Source organism: Electrophorus electricus, chromosome 14 (assembly GCF_041902795.1).
Source record: "Electrophorus electricus isolate QZ-2024a chromosome 14, ASM4190279v1, whole genome shotgun sequence".
NCBI lineage: Eukaryota > Metazoa > Chordata > Actinopteri > Gymnotiformes > Gymnotidae > Electrophorus > Electrophorus electricus.
In genome coordinates, this window is record NC_137510.1 from 24,173,607 (window position 1) to 24,197,500 (window position 23,894).

Genomic DNA, 23,894 nt, shown 5'->3' on the forward strand with positions numbered 1-23,894 from the left:
GTAGCAGTGCAGGGGGGTGTGTGTGTGTGTGTGTGTGTGTGTGTGTGTGTGTGTGTGTGTGTGTGTGTGTGTGTGTGTGTGTGTGTGTGTGTGTGTGTGTGTGTGTGTGTGTGTGCGAGCGAGCGAGCAGACTCTCTCGGTTCAGTCTCAGGGCCAGCGCACCCCCCCCCCCCCCACTCACAGTTTAACTGGAACAGTATTCATGGCAGTCTCATAAAGGCTTAGAAACATGTACATCTGCTCAGCTCACTGAAGAGTTTGTCTGTCTGTTCATTTGTTTGTTTACTTCTGTTGCTGTAGGTGAGGACTTTGTTGCCATCACCCCAAGGGTGGGATTACCTGTTGCTAAGCATGACAGTAGCAACACTGCCATCCTGATTGGTTGCCTGGTGGGCATCATTTTGCTGCTTTTGGCTGTCATAGTTGTTATTCTGTGGAGGCAGTACTGGAAGAAACTGCTCGGCAAGGTGAGGGGGTGCCAAAAGGGATTTCCTAGACGATCCTCAACTGCTCCTCAGTTGGAAATGTAGAATTGTGTGTGTGTGTGTTTAGGCCCAGGGAAGCCTGTCAAGCGATGAGCTGCGGGTTCACCTCTCGGTCCCGTCTGACAACGTTGTGATCAATAACACGAACACACACACGTACTCCAGCCGTTACCAGCGCATACACACCTTCCCTGATGACAGGGATAGGGACGCGGAGTACCAGGAGCCCAGCACGGTGCTCCACCCACGAGAGCACCGCGACAGCACGGGTGAGGCGCGTGCACACACACACACTCACTCACTCAGATTAGTGTACAGAAAACGAAGGCACAGAGAGTGGCAATGCCCACATAAGGTCAGATAAAACACTCATCCACGCTGCTGCCCAGACACAAAGACCCACTGTCCTCGACAGCAAGTGAGAGAGCATTACACTAATCAAAATTCCCCTCACACACACTCACACAAACACACGCTTGCTGTGAACAGATTCCGCCATTACTTCTGATATACCGAGCGTTCGATGTGGTACTGCTGTGAAAACCTTCAGACTCTCAGCACGAGTGACCATTCCTCTTGATTCACTCCCGCCGCTGATGAAATATCGATTAACTGCCTGTGGTATGAGGAAGGATAACCCTGCCTGCTCCATCCCGCTGGTGCTGCATCTCATCTGTGACACTCACACGGCCTGGTCCCCTCTCCCACCACCCCCCACTCCACCGCTAACCTTCACCTCCTTCTGCATTTTTGTGTGTGTGTATGTGTGAGACTCATGCTGTTTGTTTGTGCTGGACTGCATCACAACCTGTTTTGTTTGTCTGTTTTTGCATTGCATTTTGCATTGTGTTTTGTGCAATGTGGTGTTGTACCGCATTCTGTGGGTGTTTGTGTGTCTGACCAGCCTTGCTGTTAAACAACCCAGCCTATCATCTTCTCCTGTCTGACCTGAGACATGGCCACCACAGGCAGCCAAAGTGCCCCAGAGAAGCAGAAAAGCCCCAAAACCTGCCCCAGGGTAAGAGCGGTGCCTGTCGGCTCACATCGTAACGGTAGACCTGAGAAACACGGTTACACAGAGAGAGAGAGAGAACATGCAAGACATTCCTCAGGACAGTGACAGGGTTACAGACTCGAGGAAGATGGGCTTCAGGAAAGTCCTGAGGTTATGGAACACCTCCCCAGTGTCCGCCAGAAGTATGAATATCTCAGCGGGCTGTGAGAAAAGTGCACCATGTTCTCACCAGTAACCAGGGGCAAGATCACACAGCCATCTGCATGCACAGGATCTAATCACTACTCTCCAGTGTATGCTGTGTTTAAATGCATGTATGAACAATAATTACTCAGTACTTTAAATAATGAAACGGGAGAGAATTGTCAAAATAACAAGTTGACTACTTAACTCAAGTCTGAATTGAGATTCTAGATTTTTATTTATATATTTTACCTCTATCACATCTGATTATTTCCCAGCGTGTGGAATAGATAGAGACAGCAAAGCTCTACCCATTCAAGAAGGCCCGCCCCCATACCCTGGGGCTCCTCCCCCTCTCCTGTCAGGAAGCCACTATGCAGAAGCCTCGGGGGGTGGGCCCAGTGTGCCTCATTATGCTGAAGCAGACATCATCAGCCTGCAAGGTGTAAGTGGTAACAACACCTATGCCGTCCCTGCCCTCTCGGCCACGCCCACTGACTGCCCGCCTCTTCCAGAGCTCCCACGGGAACGGCTCATCTTCAAAGAGAAACTCGGAGAGGGCCAGTTTGGAGAGGTAGACATTCCCACTTGTGCTCTCACAATTGCATTTATTTTACGATGCCTCTTGGCTATTTACACCGACCCGGATGCCGTCTTATAGCAACGTGTCCTTCTCTGCCTCTTCTAAGGTTCACCTGTGCGAAATTGAAAACCCTCAAGACCTACCGAACATGGAGTTCCCATTCAATGTGAGGAAAGGGCGCCCTCTATTGGTGGCCGTGAAGATACTGCGGCCGGACGCTTCTAAAAACGCCAGGTAGAGCAAAGGCCACTTTTCCCACAGCACCTAGTCACACGGGACCAGGAGGCAGAATGGGCAGCTGTTCCACATGTGACACGCAGTGCCGTTCTGCTTGGTCTGGTCCGCAGAAACGACTTCCTGAAGGAGGTGAAGATCTTGTCTCGCCTGAAGGACCCCAACATCATCCGGCTGCTGGGGGTGTGCGTGAGCAGCGACCCGCTCTGCATGGTCACCGAGTACATGGAGAGTGGAGACCTGAACCAGTACCTCTCCCAGAGAGTGCTCCTGGACAAGACCGGACCACTGAACACCACTCCAACCATCAGGTACGCCACACACACACACACACACACACAGATTTTGATTTGCTGCAGATACACTTGGTTTACAGCAAGGTTCCCTCAGTCCTTTGGGACCTGGCGATGGCCCACATTTCAGCTCTCCTCAGCTCCCAGCACTAAGCAAAGACTCGGCACCCTTGAGTCCTGATTCCGGAGTGCTGGAATCTCTGGAGATGAGCAGGGGGGGAGGGGAGGAGGAGGGAGGTCCCTGACGACCAAGTTAGGCAAATGCTGATATGATGCAGAGATGTCTCAGCCAATCACAGCGTGGCATGTCGTGTGCTGCAGCTACCCCGCCCTGATCTCCATGGCGAGTCAGATTGCGTCAGGCATGAAGTTCCTGTCGTCGCTGAACTTCGTGCACCGGGACCTGGCCACGCGGAACTGCCTGGTAGGGGGGGAGCGGTCCGAAGACGAGGAGCGTCACATCAAGATCGCCGACTTCGGCATGAGCCGCAACCTCTACGCCGGCGACTACTACCGCATCCAGGGCCGTGCCGTGCTTCCCATCCGCTGGATGGCGTGGGAGTGCATTCTCATGGTGAGGAGGCGTGGTGGGGGGGGTTTGTGTCTTTGGGTCTCTCATTTGCTGTCTTGAAGTCACTAATGTTTGATTCTACCACAACAACCAATTTTGTTTGAATTTGTTTTTCCCTGTCTTGTCGTGTGTGTTTGTGTGTTTGTGTTTGTGTGTGTGTGTGTGTGTGTGTGTGTGTGTGTGTGTGTGTGTGTGTGCGCGCGCGCGCGCGCTCGCTCAGGGTAAGTTCACCACGGCCAGTGACGTGTGGGCATTTGGGGTGACACTGTGGGAAATGCTGAGTGTGTGTCAGGAGCAGCCCTACAGTCACATGACTGATGAGAATGTCATCGACAATGCAGGGGAGTTCTTCAGAGACCAGGGAAGACAGGTAGACAGACACACACACAAATGCACAAACAACATACACTAAAGAACAGGCTTTGCTTCACCTCATCTCTCTCTCTCCCCCTCTCTCTCTCAGGTATACCTGGCTCGGCCAGCTGTGTGTCCACAGGGTTTGTATGAGCTGATGCTGAGCTGCTGGAACAGAGACTGTAAACTCCGCCCCTCTTTCGCACACATTCACTCCTTCCTCACTGAAGATGCCATGAACATGGTGTAGCAAGATGGAGAGAGAGAGAGGAGAGACAAGATGGGACAAAATGAAACCAACTCCTAACAGCCCATCACTTCTTCAAACAGAAGACAGATTTATGGATGTGTGTGTGGCTGTGTGTGTGTGTGTGTGTGTGTGTGTGTGTGTGTGTGTGTGTGTGTGTAGACCACACAAGCTGGTGGAGGGGTAGCTGATGTAGAAGTAGGCGGAGCTAAGCATTCTTATGTAAATTAGTATACTATGTGATTGGTGGGTTAAGAGACACTGCTGGTCCAGTGCTCTCACTTCACCTGCTTCAAAGCTAAAAACCCAAACTAGTCCTAACCTCATTCTTGAACCCTGTTCCCTACACCCCAAAGTTAGTCCTTAGTTTAAGTGATAAACCTACACCATGAACCCCTTACCTAAGAATCCAGAATTGTTTAACCCATCATCTTAATTTTTGTAACCATTTTCTACAAATTGGTGGAGGGCTTTTCTTTAGCTGAACAGCACATACTATGATCGATGTAAATGAATGGATGGATTCATGGAAATCTTTAACCATAGCGATTCCCAGCAAAATAAAACTGCTACTTCACTAATTACAATAACTGCACAAAGCATAATTAACTAACCAATAATAACATTACTGATACAAAAATATTTTAACAATCAGTAGCATTTTAAACATTTATTTTTTTAATTAAGGTAACTGGTAGTTAAGGATGACTTGTGTCTGATCTCGTGGGCACGAGTAGATCAGTGGTGAATGATTTATTACTTAAACCCAGCACGGGGAGTGCATCTTCATAAGCATTCAGTAAGCTGCACACATACTCAAGACTCTTCTGTTCGAGTAGAATTATTAAGTGATTATTTTTGAGGGGTTATTCTTGACATGTCATGATAGACATGAAGCTTCATAACCATTTTGATCAATTCCAATATTATACTGCCACACTGAAATAGATTATTGAGGATATATGTGTAGTAAAACCTTTCCACACTGGGCCTTTAAATGACAAATTGGGGCGGTACTGAAATTTTAATGAAATCTTTCTACTAAATGGAAGCTCATCAGAGCTCAGTATATGGATAAAAAAAGAAGACACAGACCCACCCACGTTGTTTACATCTGACTCCCATCTGAGTGGTGTGAAGTGTAGCTAACATGAGCATGGCATGACCCATGTGGGGTCATCAGAGATGAGCTGTGCAGTATGTACTAGTAAACCTGAAATGGAAGAAGGAGCCAAGAGATAAAGGGTAAGAAATTAAATTCCTGTGGAGGGCTTTTAATGCAAAAAGTGATGGGGCCTCAGATCCTGTTTATACTGCAGTTGTGAATTGAACAGGATTTTATTCTGGTCTAGAATAAATCCATATGAATGAGTTTAAACCGTATTTTATTTGAATTGAATGAACACACAATATTGTACTGTGACCTGCTTCCTGATGACCTTCACATAACGTCTTTACTACAACTCTCACACACGCACACAGGATTGGAAAGAGAAGACAAACATAGCAATGGTAAAGTGTAAATATGTATATCAGTAAGTGAAAGGAGTGTGTGTTCATGACGGTTATGCATTGACTTCTCAGCGCCACCAGGGGCCGCTGTTGCACTTTAATGTCAGTCTGACCTATGACATCACCAATATGAACTTCTTTGGTTGTTGTGTGACTAAATGTTCAGTATGACAGAGCTCAAAAAGGCTGTTTAACCCACAGGATCATTTACAAAACTTTCTACCAGCAAACTGGTGTAGCATATACTTCTACAGTTCGCAGAGTAAAACTCCGCCATCGTAAAAACCCTAAGGTGGTGTCTATGTTTGAGTGGGAGCAGAGTAACAGTAAACCAACTAATCATAGTAATATGCATACTGTAATATACCTAGTGAATGTGGTTCATAAATGGTTATGTTGCTATGACGTCAAGTGACCTTTAACCTTTTTGATACACTGTAGTCCTGAACTAAATCTTGTATTTTTATAAATCTGACTTCAGGCATACTTTGTCTTCAGCTATGCCTTTCTGTTCATGGTCCTTTAATGTAAAAATTAAGAATATGTAAATAGTCAAGGGGACATAATTTTCTTCACTAATATTTGATATCTTTGTTGTGATGGGTCTGTCAGTGCTTTGCTACCTGTGTTCAGTGCTGTTGTCTGTTGTCTATTTTCGTAGTTGTTTAAATAAAGTAACCATTATAGTCAAATATTTGTTTGCACATGCTAAGTATTTATTTATTTTTAGTTAATGCAATCTACAACCACATACGGGTTTTTCATATAAACATTCAGAAACATGGCACAGACGTGTACGAGGGTGAATCGGTTTAGATTTACACGGAGCACGAGTGGGGGAGGAGTGCTTGCCTGACTAATGACATTACAGTCCAGGGCAGGAAGCGCCCTTCTCTCCAGCCAAAGGACAGAATGAAATTAGTGCTTTGGTGGGTAGTTAGGCACATGACATCAGCATGCACGTCTGAGAAAATGGCCTGTGAGGAACTTAGTGAGAAGTGAAGGTAGAAACTGGAGAAGCCCAGAGCAGAGGTTTTCAGTCCAGTCCTCCCAGTGACTGCTTCAGCTTCCAACACACATCAGCAGCGCTTGGTCAGGACTGGACAGACATCCTCTACTCAAAGCATGAATAGGTCCCAGAACATACAATGATGCACTATAAATGAGATAATTGTGCATCGTTCACATCCTCCTCCAACTACCAACTACAGGATTTACCCAAGCTGTGAGACGCAAAAGCCTTCTCACCCTTTGTGGATGCCACATGTGTCTGACCTAGATTTAGGAGACTCTTCATGCAAATGTTATCAGCGTTAAACCACACCCCTTCCTCTCTTCTCCCACTCTCTGTATAGACTTACAAGTATCACATTCAAACACTCTTCTTTGAAGTCACCTATTTCAGTTATTAGTCACTGAGGTTATAAAGTGTGTATTGTCATCTCCCTGGTGCATAGTGAATATGACCAGTAGTGAAGCAGACAGTCAAAGCATGCAAGCAGGTAGCACGACCATACATTCATTCACATTTATATAGCCTAACGTGAACGCTTATCTAACAGTTCCTCTTTATGGTTTCACATTACCAAGAGTAAGAATAATATAATATAGTAACAGTGTTTTACACAGATCAGTCCATTGATATAAAAACAAAAAACATGAGCTCATGTTATAATCCTCTGGCTCAATTGACACAAAATAGCAGTTCCATCGTTTTACTTAATTGCCTTCAATTAGTTAAACAAGTATTCTAGCTCATATAGTCAAGACTACCTTGGACTCAAACAGAGTTAATAAGTGAAAACTGCACAGGTTACGTCCCAAAACCTGATGCCCTTTGAAATAAACAGACTACCAGCAACTGCAGGTTTCATCCAAGTATAGACAATGCAGACTAATATAAAAAATCCCACTTTGACCACAACAGCTTGCCAGTGGAACAGGACAACCCCTTACCTAATTCAAAACAAAATCACCTGATTGAATGATTCAACTGGACCTTTTCATACAAAATTAAGTGTCTTATGATCGGTGTAAAAACGACGGATTACAAAAACAAACAAAAAAATCCCATGAAGTGTAGAATTACAAGGCTTTAGGAAAAGCACAGTCATGCAAATCTGCGTAGAGGACCTGAGTCCAGGCGTGATGTCAGCGTTCGTCAGGTACGCCCCTCCCCCTCCCCCTTCTTCAGTTTCTTATTCAGCGCACTCGGGTGGAGGCAGCCTGTAAACACATGACACCGTTTAAACGTTTCTCCTTCACCAGCAAGACTGCAAATGACCACACACACACACACACATCCAACCATTTAAGACGCCTGGAGTCGCTTCAGGGAACAGTGACAGCAGTGGACATGAGACAACGCTCAGCACACTGGAGCCCTTTAAGAGAGACTTCCCCTTTAAGAGAGGGGGCAGGTTGTTTAAAAAAAGGATGAAACATAACCTCGCTGGCCTAAATTTTAATATGCCTGGTGGGCAGCTGTGGTCATCCAGACACTTTCATATGTGTGCTAATGTTTATTGTGAAGCGTTTCCTACAAGCGGTGAGATTCTGCTCCGTTCGGTTTCACAAGGTTCCAGTGGTTTGGCAGTTTGACAAGATGCGTTTCTTCTGCTTCTGGGAAGCAGTTAACGGTATTCCCGATGCTGGCCAGATTGCAGTACAGAATGGAAGTGGCCATAACGTAAAAGAACTCCTGCGTTTCTCATCACCCGATGAGATGATGACACAGGACACAGAATTGCAGAAATCCCCTGACGACTCCCTGCTGTATCAGTGTGCTTTGACAGCAGTGGGCAGATTAGTTGTGTAAGCCTTCGCACTCTTGCTGTGGATATGATAAATACAAAAGTCTGTGTGTCTGTGTGTGTGTGTGTGTTAAAATCACCTGAGAGATGTTGACTCCAGTCAGTTTCTCCACAGTCTGTGGTAGGCGGGTCATAATGTCCAGCACCTCCCCTGTCAGCTTGGCCACGCCCACCTCCGAGCTTCCGCTGGACACCATGGTGATTTTCTGCGCTGCCCCCAGGGGCTTGCTGACCTCCTCGGCCATCTGGAAGACACAACATGCTTCAGTTCCTTCGGCTACCTGTTCTGCGGTACGTGGTACGTGTTGTGGGTCGTGTGCTGGGTGAACGGCTGCGTGTGCTGACCAGAGGCAGTTTCTCCAGCAGCATGTCCACCATGGCTCCATCCTTGTACTGCTTGAAGGCGTCAGCCTTCTTGTTCATCTGCTCGGCCTCAGCGCGGCCCTTGGCCTCTGTGGCAAACGCCTCTGCCTCACCCTTCATCTGAGAGAGGGAGAGGTGGGGAGAGAGAGAGAGAGAGAGAGAGAGAGAGAGAGAGAGAGAGAGAGAGAGAGGAGAAGGTGTGTGAAAGAGAGAGGGAGAGCACTTGTCTGAAATGTCCTGTCCTCATTATGAAGCCTCTGATGAAGCCGACTCTCCCTCTGAGCTCTATGAGGGTGGAGGAGCAGCGTGGAGACGCGCTCTACAAACTCACACGAATGGACTCTGCCTCCGCCTCCGCCTCCATGATCAGCTGCATCCTGCCAGAGTGGGAGAGACAGAGGAGGAGACACGTTACAACACATGCCGCGGGGCGTTGGCTCCGGGCCGCGACCTCCCGCTCGGCGTGTCACTCACCGCTCGGCCTCGGCGAGTTTCTCCAGGCGATATCTCTCAGCCTCGGCCGGCTTCTTCACCTTGGCCTCAAGCTCCATCTCCTTGCGCGTGATCTCCTGCTCCTGCAGGGTGATCTGCTGCATGCGCTCCACCACCTGCACCTGCATCGTCTCCTCCTCGATGCGCTGCTTGGTCTTCGCCACCTGGAGAGAAGGCACGGCACGCGGTCAGCCCTGGCACAGCTCCTCGCCAAACACTACTCGGTCCCCTGATCGCTGAGTATATGAATTGGACATCCTGCCGACTTCGAGAGACTGTGGAACTAGCTACGGTTTAGGAGTTTGGGACTGTGGGTCACATGACTCCGATACCTGAAGCTGATAGGCCATCTCGGACTCGGCTTTCTTGGTGTTGATCTCCGCATCATAGGCGGCCTTCTTCAGCTCGTAGTCCCGTTGAGCCTTCGCCATCTCAATCTCGTTTTTGTACTGTGCAGAGACCTTCTCCTGCGTGGCGTGCGCTTCCTACAGACACACACACACATACACACATACACACACACACACACACACACACACACACACACACACACACACACACATACACACACATACACACACACACATACACACACATACACACACATACACACACATACACACACATACACACACATACACACACATACACACACACACACACACACACACACACACACACATACACACATACACACATACACACACACACACACACACACACACACACACACACACACACACATACACACACATACACACACACACACACACACACACACACATACACACATACACACACACACACACACACACACACACACACACACATACACACATACACACATACACACACACACACACTAAGTGGATTCAGATACAACAAGCATACAGTGTACAAGGGTGATTAAACCCTTTGGAGGAAAAAGTTCAAAATTATGAGGAGAAAGAGAGAAAGAGAGAAAGAGAGAGAGAGGAGAGAGTGAGAGAGAAAGAGAGAAAGACGAGAAAGAAAGAGAGAGACAACATGACTACTGTGAGAAGTATAAGAGAGGAATCGGCCCCCATCCCCACCCGGATGACGGCATCTCTCTTGTACTGAGCCTCTCCAATGCGGGCGTCTCTTTGAACTTGAGCGGTACGAGCTTTACCCAGAGAGTTAAGGTAACCCTGAGGGCAGAGAGCAGCACAGACTCAGTCAGTGTACAATGGACGACAAATGCTAATGAACTGATGGGGCGGTTGGGGGCGGGTTACCTGGTCATCATGAACATCTTTGAGTGTATAGCTGACCACACCAATGCCCATGTTGACCAGATCGGAGGAAGCCACCTTGAACACCTGCTCTGAAAACTTCTTGCGATCTTGATAAATCTCCTACAGAAAGAGAGAAATCACATAGAAAGAAACAGGTGCAAGCTACAAGTCACTCACTACCTCCCATTGGCTCCTGCAGTAGGCAGTAACAGTCATAGTTGTAACAACATTTCAGGACTCCACAGGTGATTCGAGTACACTGAGGTAGGCATAGGTGTGTGTGTAAGCACGTGCATCAACAGTACCTCCACAGTCAAATGAGCAATGATGGCTCTCTGGTGGCCCTCCAGCGTCTCCAGGGCGATCTGGGAAATCTCAGCCTCCGTCTTGCCCATGAACATCTGGCAGGCTGCGGCCAGCATCTCCTTATTCTGGCCCTGGATCTTCACCTGTAGGGGGCAGTGGTGAGCGCCGCGGGGTCACTGAGCGAGATGGTGCAAACGAGAGTGGGCAGGCGAGCGAATGTGAGTGTGCTTGCAGACGACTGACCTGTGCGATGCCAGTCACAGAGATGGGCACGCCATGCCGGGTGTAGACCTTATCACTCTTCACATTGAGAGTTAGTGTGTTCAGGCTTATCCTGAGAGAGAGAGAGAGAGAGAGAGAGAGAGAGAGAGAGAATGAGAGAGAGAGAGAGAGACTAAAAGAGGGTACTGCAAGCCCAGTGGAACTGATTGTATTTGGAGGATGCTGTTAAAAGGAACTGAGACTGAAACAGATTGAAGAAGGGCCACCATTAAAAAGGTCGGGGGCATTCACTGATAGCACTGCATTAGCACTTAGCAGTGCGCCCAGGAGGTCTAAATGACTGAGCCTAATTACTGGCTGCACTGCCAAATGCCACTGAGAGAAATCTAACCAACAGCCGCTTTATCCTCAACAACAACTAACAAAGACGCGGTGACTCCAGCAGGGGACAGTCTATTGATCTACCCATTTCTGATGTAACATGGGAGATTTACTTTATTGGGCCTATTTGACTCCTGTCAACACTTGGCTCCACGGGTCCACAGTTTCGCTGGCTTCACGGGCGACGACATTTCTAGGGTTTTGATCATGCTGTAGGCCAAAGCCGGTGCTGTGTCAGCAGACATGGCAGACACTCGTACACCAACAGCAGTTCTATGGCAGTTCTACACTTCCAGCCAAACGCTTTGCTCTATAAGAGACCCGTAACATACCTAAAGCTCCTCTTTATCTGCAGTGTTCTAGCCATTTGCTAGGTCATCATTCTTGCCTAGCTCCACTACGGCTGTGATCACCATAGTCGTACTGATGACTCTGATATCCCTGTTAACATGAGGAACAAAGGCCAAGGATCCCGCAGTGGTATGTGTGTGGTGCACACTTTCCTGACATCGGTTGCCATGTTAAACGCATGCTATGTTAAACAAGGTCTGTTTGTTTGTGCTGTTCAGAGAGCAGATGACAGATTTACTGATCTAATAGCCAGCATTATTAAGGATGTGTGCTATCACTGTTCATGGCATGCCAAGATATTCATATTGCTTTTTTTAAATTTACGCTTTTTTTATGGACAGGAGAAATGTTGAGAGGAATACCTTTGAATTTGCTGAATGCATGGAAGGACAAACACTCTTCCACCTGCAATCATTATGGGAGGAGAACGGCCACAGCCTGAGAGGCGAGGAGAACACAAAAGAGAAGAGTTCAAAGTATGGGCTCAGTTTACCAATCAAGTGGACAAACATGTTACAAACACATTCCCCTCACTAACCCCCAACTCTGTTACAATAATCTGACCAGTCAGATTACCACGGTCCAAATGCCCTTCTATCTTAATGATTAATGCCTAAGGCCAACACTTGCACTTTTGTGCATCAGTTCACTATTGGTCATGCCAAATCATTTCAAATGACACCAAATCTCTTACACAAAGCAGGCTGTGACACATTTTTTACATTTATGGCATTTAGCTGATGCTTTACAACAAGGATAAAAGCAAAGGATTTTTTTTTTTTTTTTTTAAACCCAGACTGGTTGTGTTTAAAGGCCAGAGGTCTAATCCTAGTGAAACAATTAGTGTCTATAGCAGCCATCATGTGACGATGGAATCATTTTGAAGCGCCACTTCAAAATAAATGCTGACAAACCTTTTATACTGCAACAACTGTACTTCTGCTTTTAATTTTCTAGAGTGAGAATTTAAAGTCTAATAAGCAGTAGAGCACACAGCAGTACAGTTACAACTGCTACCAACGGTGCCCATCCCAATCACGGTAGATGATTTAGCAAATAAAAAAAGAATTTAAATGAGACAGATCTTCATGCATGCATATTTTATTTTTTCAACACTAAATTTGTGGAAATTGATATTTGTGTAAATTTATATTACTTGATATTTCTCTTGATGTCTCTACTTTAACATCACTAGTACTAGAGTCTGAGCCACACCAGGGATACAGGTACAAAAACACTGATAGATCAAATGCAGACATTGTCTGTTATAAATGCACATTTTAATAACTGTAATCTAACCCATCTCTTTCTCCCCAATTCTTAGGCCAATGGGCAAAAAAAAACACCGGCGATCCACAGGCACAAATTAAGTAACGTGATGTTAAAAAAACAAAAAAAACAAAGCAGATGTGCAATCTTAGTTAATACACTTTTTTGACACTGCAAAATACAGTAACCATATAATTCTAGACCTCATATATTCTAAAGGTTTTCTACTTTTATACATCATTTTGATTTAACACAATAAGTAAAATTTCTTGGTCAAATAATTACATTTTTTTATTTTTGCATCTATTTGCAACTAGCAATATGCATCATTGAGACTTAATGAATACTATCAGAGTAATTTACATAATGTCCTAACATGCATCATTACAAGGTCTTATACCGCTAGCTACCTATAAATAATGTAAATAAAGACAGTAAATAAAAGTTACTGTCTAATGTTTGCTCTTACCTGAAATCACCATTGCCTCATTGGGACCACATGTGTAGAACATCTTGACACTGGATCTAATCTGTAGAAAATGTGATTTCAACCCCTTAACACCACATATGCCGTAATAACGTTTCTCATCATAAATATCTAACCATCGCGAATCAGGCATCGTATATCACATCGGATTTACGAGTCAGCTGTTTATTTTATCTATAAAGTGCATATCACTTTCCCAAAAAGTGTGTTAATCCAGTCTTAGCGAACCAGGTTCCTGCGCCAACGTCACACGCATAATTCGTTAGCAGGTTAGCTAGTTAGCTGTCAACATCAGCCTGAAAGCTTTGCGTTACACTTAGATAGCGCTAGAAAAATGACCCTGAATAGTGCAGATTAGGGAAACATGGTCAGGGTTTCTAATTAATTAGCTAGCGTTACGGTAGAAAAACACCAACTAATTAAAGCTAACTTTACCAGCATAAGGATTTGGGAATTCGCTAGCTAGTCATTTAGTTAGCTAGCTAGCTAACAACTTACACAAACATACAAAATGTATTTATACTTAAATAAACTATTTGAACTTTGACTATATTTAGCTAACATATTATCCTGAATGTTTTGTCGTGATAAACTGTCGAATATTTCTCACCGAGAGTTAACCGCCGAGAAGCTATCGGATAGATTTCCGCAATCGCTGAAACACTGGGGAAATTGTTTTGTTGAGGTAAAAATGTCAACGGAACAACACAGACTCTCGTGATCCCCGCCCATTCGTAAAATACATGGCGAATTAGAGCGCCCCCTGGCGAAAGAAGCTGGTCCTTCACAGCACAATCTTAAACTCAAACCATAATCAGACATTGGAATATCAAACACAATGTAGTGTATTTTATACGCGGGCTTCGTTGTGGTTTATGTCATAGTGCCACTTAAAATGGAAAAGTTATGTATTTTAAAAGTTAAAATAAGTAAAAATTAATCCGTAGTATTCTAAATTCATAAGAACAACGTCTTTTCATCAATTAGTAGAGTAACTTGCATGAACTAAAGTTTAACTTTAAATGTCAATCGTTGAAAAAGATCTATAAAATACTTATAAAAACGTGATTTGTTTTTAAAGAACTTCTACCATCAACTTATCTACTATCTGCTCCCCTACTGCAGTGTGATCCGACCAACGCTCCGCCCACACCGCCTCATCCGCACCAATCAACTGGCTCAACAGCTGGGCGTTGGCACGCCCCCGCCTGCTACGACCCGAGCCTCGTTCTGGAGTCAGCCCAGAGATATAAAGCCTTTGTCCGCGCATCGTCGGCACAGCGGAGACACGCGTGACGTCTGGGAAGCGGAGACAGCGGCACTCGAGCTTTAAACCATGAGGGAGATCGTACACATCCAGGCCGGCCAGTGCGGCAACCAGATTGGTGCCAAGGTAAGAGGAGGCTTTGTCTTCTTTCCTTTAAAAAGAAACGTGCTCCCAATCTTTTGGAAAGTAGGAGAGCCGCAGTTTTCACTGGATATGAGACGAAGCCTCAACAATGAGAACCCCAGATTAAAGGAGTGGCCTGGCAGCCTCCTACATGAGAATCATTATTTAGTTTTCATGTTTGTAAAACAATATTAAGAAACTGCTACATTGTTATGACATCTTGTTTCCATGATATTTTAATTCAAATGCAAATTTTGTTCAAACATAAATCAGTGTGACTGCGATGCCTTACGAGCCACTGTCTGGGCACTGAACAATCCTTTAAATCCCCACTGACCTAATGCATGATATCAACATGTAGGACAGTCTAAAACTTTTTTCTTAACACTATCTGTCTGACTCGTGTGCTTTGGGATTGCAGGGATTATATCCCTTTTCTCAAAGTAAAATCTCTGATAATCACATTTTGCATAATGCATAATACAAATGCATTATCCTCATGTGTGAAATAGGATAGTAATTTGTTGTTGATATAGAAGATGTAATTTTTTTTTAATTTTTATTTTTTGCATGTCCACATCAGCCGACAAAATGGATTGCCTATATCGTGCATTAATTTTCGCTTTTCCCACCCATCTCCTACTCCGGGCGTGGCGTGTCTGCCGGTTGCACTGCACAGCCTCACACAGCGCAACTCAACACTATGGAAGCTAATTGTCACCCGGCTCGCTGTCACAAGCCCTTTAAACAGCTGTCGCGTGGATTTTTCCTTGCGCAAAATTTACAATCGCCTTATGTTTCTGACCAAAAATAAATATATTTCTTCAACAACAATCTACACGGTGATGCTTGTTTGTTTTCTAAGGCGACGTTTCCAGTCTTTTGTGTGAATATCGCTTTGGTCGGTGTAGCGCTTTAGATGAACGAGCCGATCGGAGAGTAGGAAGGGTGGGGCCAGAAGACCACTGACAAAGAAAACTCCTTTGCTCATGGAGAATTTAAACAATGATCCGACACGGACGACGTCTTCACCCCGACACATGATTTAATCACGTCATTTGTCGTTGAATTTTCTTTTTAATTGACGAATTGTGCTTGTTCTTTTTCCCCTATACTCTAAAATAAGACTATAAATATGATTATTTTATCAAATAATAATCTGTGCTAATGACATTTCGTGTAAGAGGCGCTCTGAATTGCTGTTGGCCCTTTATATCTTAACACTAAAACGGCGATAACGGGCACTTTAATTACCGGGTTAGGCGTATGGATATGGGTTTGGTTGCATGGGTTCATGAATGGAGATTCTCATTTTTGAAAAAAACCCATTAGAAACCCATTCGATTGTTTCCTTAAATGCCAACTGATGTGTTGGTCTTGAGTACCGTTAGCCTTTGGGTAAAGGCACCAGTGCATCGCGCTGACTGACTGGTCATACCGTAACTGCCTAATCATTGTCTTGAGCTCAGTTAGGGGTGGGGCAACCAGTAATGGGTCTCCCAGCTGCTGCGTGCCAGCCTGTGGCACAAACCCGACTTGGGTCGAATCACAGATGAGTAAATCACGGTTTATTCTTGACTGTTTTGCCACGCAGTCTTACCCAGCCGTTGCACTGGCTCAGAAACGACAGAATATTTTAAGATGACAGAATAACCGTCATTCTTCCTAACGTGAGATTATAATGTCTGACGCGTGATGACGAGGCAGAAGTCTGTGTTGGCTTGACGGTTGGGTGGGATGAGGAGGGATTTGCAGCCATGGATGACTTGGCTGTGCTGATTAGCATTTCCTGCCTCTGCTCATTCTCCCAGCACGTTTCTGCCCTCTATATGCCTCCAGATCTACCTGCCTTACTACTGCCCCAATCCACCCCCTCGTTCTTTCCTTCTCTGTTTCATTTTCTTTCTACTTTCACTACCACTCAGCTCAAGGTGATTCTATGTTTATTTTATTTATTTACTCATTTATGGAAATAAGACAATAAGTTCCTTGTATACAGATCCAGTGGTTGAATTAAAATGCATGGTAATCCATGCTACTCACCCAGACCTGGCAATAGTCATAATCTCTAGTGTACATTTCATCTGCTACTTTATACATATCATCTCCAAACCGATTGATGCTGCATTGTCAGGCGCACAGAGACGAGGGCGTGCACGCAGAAGGACAATGGTTGGATACGTGCTTTTGTACCCTCTATAAAACTACTGCATGACTAACGATCCTCCCCTTTTAAAAAGTCATTTTCTACTGTAGATGAGAGAGATTAATATTATTAAATTGTATTGTTGGTTTACAGTTCTGGGAGGTGATCAGCGATGAGCATGGCATTGACCCAACTGGCACCTACCATGGAGACAGTGACCTGCAGCTTGACAGAATCAGTGTCTACTATAATGAGGCTACAGGTACCACTCTAGAGCTTGTACACCCAAACGCACACGCACACATGCATGCATACACACGCGCACGCCTGTGCTACATGCATGCGGGAAAAAGGGTTAACCTCTACCTTAGTTAAGTTCACCAAGATTTTGACATTGTAAGATAATAACATGCATATGATTCATGTTATAAATGGTTATAAATAGATATTTGTATTACATGCTGCATTTATAACATTCTGACATTTCAGTTCAGCCAATTAAAATGCTTCATATAATTGGGAGAGATCACAACAAGATCCTTTCTTTTTGGATTGCATTCTGTTTTTCTCTTCTGTATTGAGCTGTATTTGTGTCTCTATCTCTCTATCTCTCTATCTCTATATCTCTCTTTCTCTCTTGGAGGAGGTAAATATGTGCCCAGAGCTATCCTGGTGGATCTGGAGCCTGGCACCATGGACTCTGTTCGCTCTGGGCCCTTCGGTCAGATCTTCAGACCTGACAACTTTGTGTTTGGTGAGTTGCTGTGGGAGAAGGCAGCAGACCTGGTTACAGCTTGACTACATTGTTCTTGTAACATTTGCATTTCATTCTAAGAAATCAAGATTCTTTGAGTACTCTTGTACTAATGCTTTTATAACCTTTAACCTTTTCTCTCTGTTGGTCTATCAACCAGTTCTAGTTTTTATTGGTAACATTTAATAATTAAATATTATAATTAGACTGTTCAAGGTTTACTGAATGGACAGTCTTATTGTGTCTTGGTGACTCGTCGCAGGTCAGAGCGGTGCTGGTAACAACTGGGCGAAGGGTCACTACACAGAGGGGGCGGAGCTTGTGGACTCTGTGCTGGATGTGGTGCGTAAGGAGTCAGAGAGCTGCGATTGCCTGCAGGGTTTCCAGCTCACCCACTCGCTGGGCGGAGGCACAGGCTCGGGCATGGGCACCCTGCTCATCAGCAAGATCCGCGAGGAGTACCCCGACCGCATCATGAACACCTTCAGCGTGGTGCCCTCGCCCAAGGTGTCCGACACGGTGGTGGAGCCCTACAACGCCACGCTGTCCGTGCACCAGCTGGTGGAGAACACGGACGAGACCTACTGCATCGACAACGAGGCGCTCTACGACATCTGCTTCCGCACGCTCAAGCTGACCACGCCCACCTACGGGGACCTCAACCACCTGGTCTCGGCCACCATGAGCGGCGTGACCACGTGCCTTCGCTTCCCCGGCCAGCTCAACGCCGACCTGCGCAAACTGGCCGTCAACATGGTGCCCTTCCCCCGCCTGCACTTCTTCATGCCGGGCTTCGCCCCCCTCACCAGCAGGGGGAGCCAGCAGTACCGCGCCCTCACCGTGCCAGAGCTCACGCAGCAAGTGTTCGACGCCAAAAACATGATGGCGGCATGCGACCCGCGACACGGCCGCTACCTCACCGTGGCTGCCGTCTTCCGCGGCCGCATGTCCATGAAGGAGGTGGACGAGCAGATGCTCAACGTCCAGAACAAGAACAGCAGCTACTTCGTGGAGTGGATCCCCAACAACGTCAAGACGGCCGTGTGCGACATCCCGCCCCGCGGCCTCAAGATGGCAGTCACGTTCATTGGCAACAGCACGGCCATCCAGGAGCTGTTCAAGCGCATCTCCGAGCAGTTCACGGCCATGTTCCGCCGCAAGGCCTTCCTGCACTGGTACACGGGTGAGGGGATGGACGAGATGGAGTTCACCGAGGCTGAGAGCAACATGAACGACCTGGTGTCCGAGTACCAGCAGTACCAGGACGCCACGGCCGAGGAGGAGGGAGAGTTCGAGGAGGGGGAGGCGGAGGAGGACGCCTAAGAAGAAGGAGGTTGAGCGAGAGCGAGGGCGGGGGGCGGGGGGGGAGCAGCATCCGGAAAGCTTTTAAGGAGGAAAATGTAGCTAAGCACATACGGATGCAGCCGTAAGTGTCTGAAACAACGTAGAAGTTAGCAGTAGATAAATGGGGCCAAAACGACCAGAGGAATCTTCAATGGATGTTCAACCCGAAATGGAAAAATCTCACCCTCAACACTAGTAGGGATCAGTGTTCATAAGTCTTTTCCATTTTAATCTCTCTTTATCACTGATGTCCTCACTTCTTCCCTGTTCACTGTGGGAAGGCTAGTTTACATGCCTGGCTTTCCTGTACAGATTGCACTTGGTTCTAAACCAGAAACCATTCTTATGGTTCATGCTGTAAATTTGTCCCAAACTGGTCTCCACCTTTGTCATGAAAGCCAGCGGGTAATATCCCAGCCCTAAAGGCATAGAAGCACATCTGGATGACATCAATCATGCCAATATTTGTCCACTGAGACAGAGAGGGAGATGAAGATCCCGTGCGGACATGAGTGTTAAAAGCCATTATTTATTCTTCTTTTCCCCTTTCGTTTTTTTGTCTTTGCTTGCTTTGTTTCGAAGCACTGCAAGAAAATGTGAAACACACCTACCCACAGAGCATATTCAAATGGAAAATAATGTAAAAGTGTTTGTTTTTCTCCTAAATGTGAGCATTGCACTACAATGGGACAGCTTTGGCAGAATGATGCAAATTCCTCATGCCCTCCGTCACTGAGGATTACAGTATTCAGTCGAATGGTTTACAGATGTGAAGGATTATTATGAAGAGACTGAGGAAGAGAGGCCAGAAGGAATGATGGGGTCCACAGAGCAGCTGTTCAGCCTTCCCAACTCGACGCCAACCAACGTCTGTAGGGGGAAGGTGCAGACAGCAGCAGTACCGTAGATTGTGTGAAAAGACGCAAAGTACGAAAACGTTGGTTTCGGAAGGTTGGAAAAGAATGTCAGTACGACCTTTAGGATCTAGGAAGTGTCCTGTATCTGAGCCCGAAGGTTGTTTTTTTTGTTGTTGTTTTTTTTAAAGCTGTTTTTACTTGTTTGGGTTTTTTTGCATCATGAAGTGTCCCTTGCGTTTTATACCTACTTCAGTTTCCTATTGGAAAGTTTTTTGAGCCTCTGGAAAAAAAAGAGTAAAATAAACTTGAAACTTTGTTTAATTTGACTGTTTCTTGATTGTTTGATGGTGTTCTCATTATCTCTACATTTAAAATCAATACACGGCAACATTTAAAAATTTTACATTCCAGGATTCCACAGCAGGTGAATCTACAATTGATTTCTAATGAGAAAATGGAAACTTATGAAAAAGCAGTATAAGCAACAATATACAATTTACACCAATGATGAAATAATAGTGTGATGGAACCACACTCTAAATATAATCATCCTGTGATGAGAAGCTCAGGAACCTTGTCTTCAGACAACTATATTCCTTACTGGTGTAGGCTACTGTTGGGTAAAGTTTGTCCAATTTCTGGTAACAATTGGAAGGAATAGTTTCCACACACTTGGACACAAGTTAATGTAAGGTTGCATGGGGTGGGACAAACCAATAATTTCTACTGTATTAGATCTCTGTTGTCTGTGTACTAACCAATGTGGCCCTACCAAGGAAAGCTTCCGACATCATTGGTGATCCTGCCATGCGAGCTAAGGCACAGTAGTTATATAGCACTTTACATGAGCAACTGACAGTTTATTCTCCTGCCAGCTGGATAGCATAAAGTTCTGGAAGATCTGGGTCCATAAGTCCTCCTCAAGCCTTACTGCCTCAGTGGTCACCTAACCTTCTCATTTTCTGCTGCCATTCCTCACCACATGAACTCCAGCCCATGCCTTCCTACCTGTCACTCATCATTGCTAATATTCCATTATTTATTTACCTTAAGGAACGTATACAACATGCTCTACACTTCACCTGCACAACTCATTTTATTGCTGAGGTTTTAAACTCTAATTCTACACAGTTCCAGAACTGTAGGCATTAATAAGGCTCTGGCCCCATCTTTGTGTCTGTAACAACGTCCACTTTTTTGTGAAGGCTTTCCACAAGATTTTGCAGTGTGCCTGGAATTTGTGCCTGTTCAGTCAAAAGAGCATTTGTGAGGTCAGGCACTGATGTTGGACGAGAAGGTCTGGCTCACAATCGTCCAGATTCATCTGTACAGTGGGACTGAGCTCTGCGCAGATCACTGGAATTCATCCACACAGGACCTTGTTCTGTGCACAGGAACACATGCTGGAACAGGAAATGGCCTTCCGCAGACTGTTGCAAAGATGAAAGAATATAACCATCTAAAATATATTTATATGCTGTAGAATTGACATACAGGAATAAGCATTTTGATTATGTGTGTGTGTGTGTGTGTGTTAATCAAAATGCCATTATTCCTGTATGTTGATATATATATATATATATATATACAGCTCCAGAAAAAAATAAGAGACCACTCCAATTTTTTCTTAAATCAGCATCTCCACATGTACAGCAGCCATTCCATTCAAGTGTTTGTTGGATTCCTTCACAGACACACATCATTCTACTTAATGAGATGCAACAGTATAAAAACCACTGCTGCTGTCATTACTATTCTCTAGTTATAGAACCAGCTGGATGGGAAAAGCAGTGCTAGGACTACCCAAAAAATAAGTGTAGTCAAAATACAGCTACAGACCGAGCCAAAAGAGTTGAGAAGAAAGGTTCTTAATGAGGAAAAGAAGGGTTCAGTTGTAGCTTTACTGGCAGAGGGATACAGTGACTATCAGGTTGCTTCTATCTTGAAAATTTCAAAAACTATGGTTCATAAGAACAAGGTCAAGCAGCAAACACATGGGACGAAAACAACTCTCTACCGACCGTGATGATCGCCACCTCATTCGAATGTCACTTAACAAGCATAAGATGATGTCAAGCGACCTACAAAAAGAACGTCATGCAGCAGCTGGGGTCATGCAACACCGAGGGCAGTTCGAAACAGGCTTCTGGAGGCGGGGCTGAAGTCGTGCAAAGCTAGAAAAAAAGCCCTTCCTCAGTGAGAAGCAAAGAAGAACCAGACTGAAGATTGCTAAGTACCATAAGGATTAGACCGTAGAGGACTGGAGTAAGGTCATCTTCTCTGATGTGTGCAATTTTCATCTTTGTCCAGCACCTGGTTGTGTAATGGTTAGATGGAGACCTGGAGAGGCCTACAAGCCAGAGTGTCTCGCTCCTATTGTGAAATTTCGTGCAGGATTGGAGATGATCTGGGGGTGTTTCAGCAAGGCTGGAATCAGGCAGATTTGTCTTTGTGAAAGACGCATGAATCAAGCCACTTACAAAACTGTGCTGGAAGAAAACTTGCTTCCTTCTGCTGACCTTGCTCTGATGTTCCCCAACACTGATGATTTTTTTTTTTCAACAGGACAATGCTCCATGTCACACAACCAGGTCAATCAAAGTGTGGATGAGGGACCACCAGATCAAGACCCTATCATGGCCAGCCCAATCTCCAGACCTGAACCCCACTGAAAACCTCTGGAATGTGATCAAGAGGATATGGATGGTCACAAGCCAACAGACAAAGCTGAGCTCCTGGAATTTCTGTGCCAGGAGTGACGTAAAGTTGCCCAGCAGCATTGTGAAAGACTGGTGGAAAGCAAGCCAAGACGCATTAAAGCTGATTAAAAATCAGGATTGTTCTACCAAATATTGTACTGTATTGTAAATATTGTACTGAAATATTTGTACTGTATTGTTTATAAATGAATATGAGCTTGTTTTCTTTGCATTATTTGTGGTCTGAAATTTCAGTAACTGTTTTGTTATTTTGAACATTAGTCATTTTCATGAAAAAAAAAAAAAAAAGCTCTAAAATACAATATTTTTATCTGGAATTTGGAATAAATGTTGCCATTAGTTTATAGAATAATGGTCAAACATATACCCATCAATTGTTGGTCTCTTATTTTTTCCAGCGCTGTGTGTGTGTGTGTGTGTGTGTGTGTGTGTGTGTGTGTGTGTGTGTGTTTTATATATATATATAAAAAAACACATTTACTTATTTTATTTATTTATTTATTTATTTATTTATTTTCTCTAAGTTTTTGGCCGCGAAAAAATAGCGTCATTTCCGGACGAAATGAAAGAACCATTGAGAGCCCATACTGGTCAGTGCGCGGGGAAAATTTTAGCAATGGAACACCATGTTCTACCATCGTCCAATTAAAACGTGATGTGTTGAATGACTTGCAGAAAGGACCAATCAATTTTAAGATGGTGTGAGGGCAGTGACCAAAGCGGCCAATAGAGAGTGGCGTTTACTTTCCGGCCGTTCCGGAAGTTTGCTTCCACTACAGCTGCTTGATAAAGTATGTGACTACATCTTATTAATAAAAAAAAAACAAAGAACGATCGTAGACCATTTTACAAATGAACGATGTCTTAAATGTAACCTTGTTGCATGTTTCCATGACTTTTCTAGTCCGCATAGTTTCTGCAGGAGTCGGATTTTTACCAAAGCTGGCATGGCCCTTAGCTTACCAAGCTATTAGGCTAACTAGAGAGTCCCTTGTCTTGCACCCATAGTGTAACTGGTAACTATCGCTCCTCGACCCCGGCAGGCAGGGCTGCGTATGGACGCCACGCAACAGATCGAGGTTTCTTACTCTGAGGAAGAAAACGGTGACGATGAAGGAGGAGACGAAAGAGAACCGGTAGCTGCTTTGAAAGTGTTCAGAAATAACCACATCCCAGAGAGAGGTGAGTGTTGGGACGGTCCCTCTCATAACCCCTTAGGAAACGCAGTGCTAACTGGAGTGTGATCAGACACTGTATATAGGCAAT

The 23,894-nt window shown here is 45.1% G+C and overlaps 4 protein-coding genes across 10 annotated transcripts in view; 3 read left to right on the forward strand and 1 right to left on the reverse strand.

Annotated features, from left to right (window-relative positions):
- Positions 1–6,171, forward strand: part of ddr1 (discoidin domain receptor tyrosine kinase 1) — a 33,834-nt gene extending 27,663 nt beyond the window's left edge. For 4 of the 6 annotated variants that reach the window (XM_035530943.2, XM_035530944.2, XM_035530947.2 and 1 more), the window contains 9 exons: positions 301–467; positions 553–754; positions 1,390–1,503; positions 1,962–2,257; positions 2,373–2,500; positions 2,614–2,811; positions 3,115–3,367; positions 3,585–3,734; positions 3,828–6,171. In XM_035530943.2, the coding sequence (XP_035386836.2) occupies positions 301–467; positions 553–754; positions 1,390–1,503; positions 1,962–2,257; positions 2,373–2,500; positions 2,614–2,811; positions 3,115–3,367; positions 3,585–3,734; positions 3,828–3,968 (1,649 nt within the window). In that variant the 3' untranslated portion in view covers positions 3,969–6,171. The remainder of the gene's footprint in view (positions 1–300; positions 468–552; positions 755–1,389; positions 1,504–1,961; positions 2,258–2,372; positions 2,501–2,613; positions 2,812–3,114; positions 3,368–3,584; positions 3,735–3,827) is intronic. The other 2 variants (XM_035530945.2, XM_035530946.2) reach the window with 2 other exon arrangements.
- Positions 6,172–14,177, reverse strand: flot1b (flotillin 1b). Its single transcript, XM_026995733.3, has 13 exons — positions 14,028–14,177; positions 13,400–13,460; positions 12,024–12,099; positions 10,951–11,041; positions 10,707–10,850; positions 10,402–10,521; positions 10,219–10,314; positions 9,478–9,630; positions 9,128–9,309; positions 8,985–9,030; positions 8,636–8,773; positions 8,371–8,535; positions 6,172–7,703 (listed from the first exon to the last, which is right to left on the reverse strand). The coding sequence occupies exons 2-13, from the start codon at positions 13,440–13,442 to the stop codon at positions 7,680–7,682; spliced, it is 1,278 nt and encodes a 425-aa protein (XP_026851534.1). The 5' UTR covers positions 13,443–13,460; positions 14,028–14,177; the 3' UTR covers positions 6,172–7,679.
- A 492-nt stretch (positions 14,178–14,669) lies between these two features.
- tubb5 (tubulin, beta 5) lies at positions 14,670–20,229 on the forward strand. Its single transcript, XM_026995732.3, has 4 exons — positions 14,670–14,810; positions 17,107–17,215; positions 17,597–17,707; positions 17,970–20,229. Exons 1-4 carry the CDS (start codon positions 14,754–14,756, stop codon positions 19,028–19,030), a joined length of 1,338 nt encoding a protein of 445 aa, XP_026851533.2. The 5' UTR covers positions 14,670–14,753; the 3' UTR covers positions 19,031–20,229.
- Positions 20,230–23,372: 3,143 nt separating this feature from the next.
- Positions 23,373–23,894, forward strand: part of mdc1 (mediator of DNA damage checkpoint 1) — a 9,084-nt gene continuing 8,562 nt past the window's right edge. For both annotated transcript variants that reach the window (XM_081696692.1, XM_081696693.1), the window contains exons 1-2: positions 23,373–23,419; positions 23,672–23,810. In XM_081696692.1, coding sequence (XP_081552818.1) covers positions 23,684–23,810 — 127 coding nt within the window. In that variant the 5' untranslated portion in view covers positions 23,373–23,419; positions 23,672–23,683. The remainder of the gene's footprint in view (positions 23,420–23,671; positions 23,811–23,894) is intronic.

Bases quoted from the DNA above. Each gene is read 5' to 3' on its own strand.
- tubb5 (XM_026995732.3), top strand. From the start codon at position 14,754: ATGAGGGAGATCGTACACATCCAGGCCGGCCAGTGCGGCAACCAGATT. The intron at 14,811-17,106 runs GTAAGAGGAGGC...GTTGGTTTACAG, and splicing joins GCAACCAGATTGGTGCCAAG to TTCTGGGAGGTGATCAGCGA. The intron at 17,216-17,596 runs GTACCACTCTAG...TCTCTCTTGGAG, and splicing joins CTACTATAATGAGGCTACAG to GAGGTAAATATGTGCCCAGA.
- flot1b (XM_026995733.3), bottom strand. From the start codon at position 13,442: ATGTTCTACACATGTGGTCCCAATGAGGCAATGGTGATTTCAG. The intron at 9,631-10,218 runs GTGGGGATGGGG...GTGTGTCTGTAG, and splicing joins AGAGAGATGCCGTCATCCGG to GAAGCGCACGCCACGCAGGA. The intron at 7,704-8,370 runs GTGATTTTAACA...ATGTGTTTACAG, and splicing joins CTGGAGTCAACATCTCTCAG to GCTGCCTCCACCCGAGTGCG.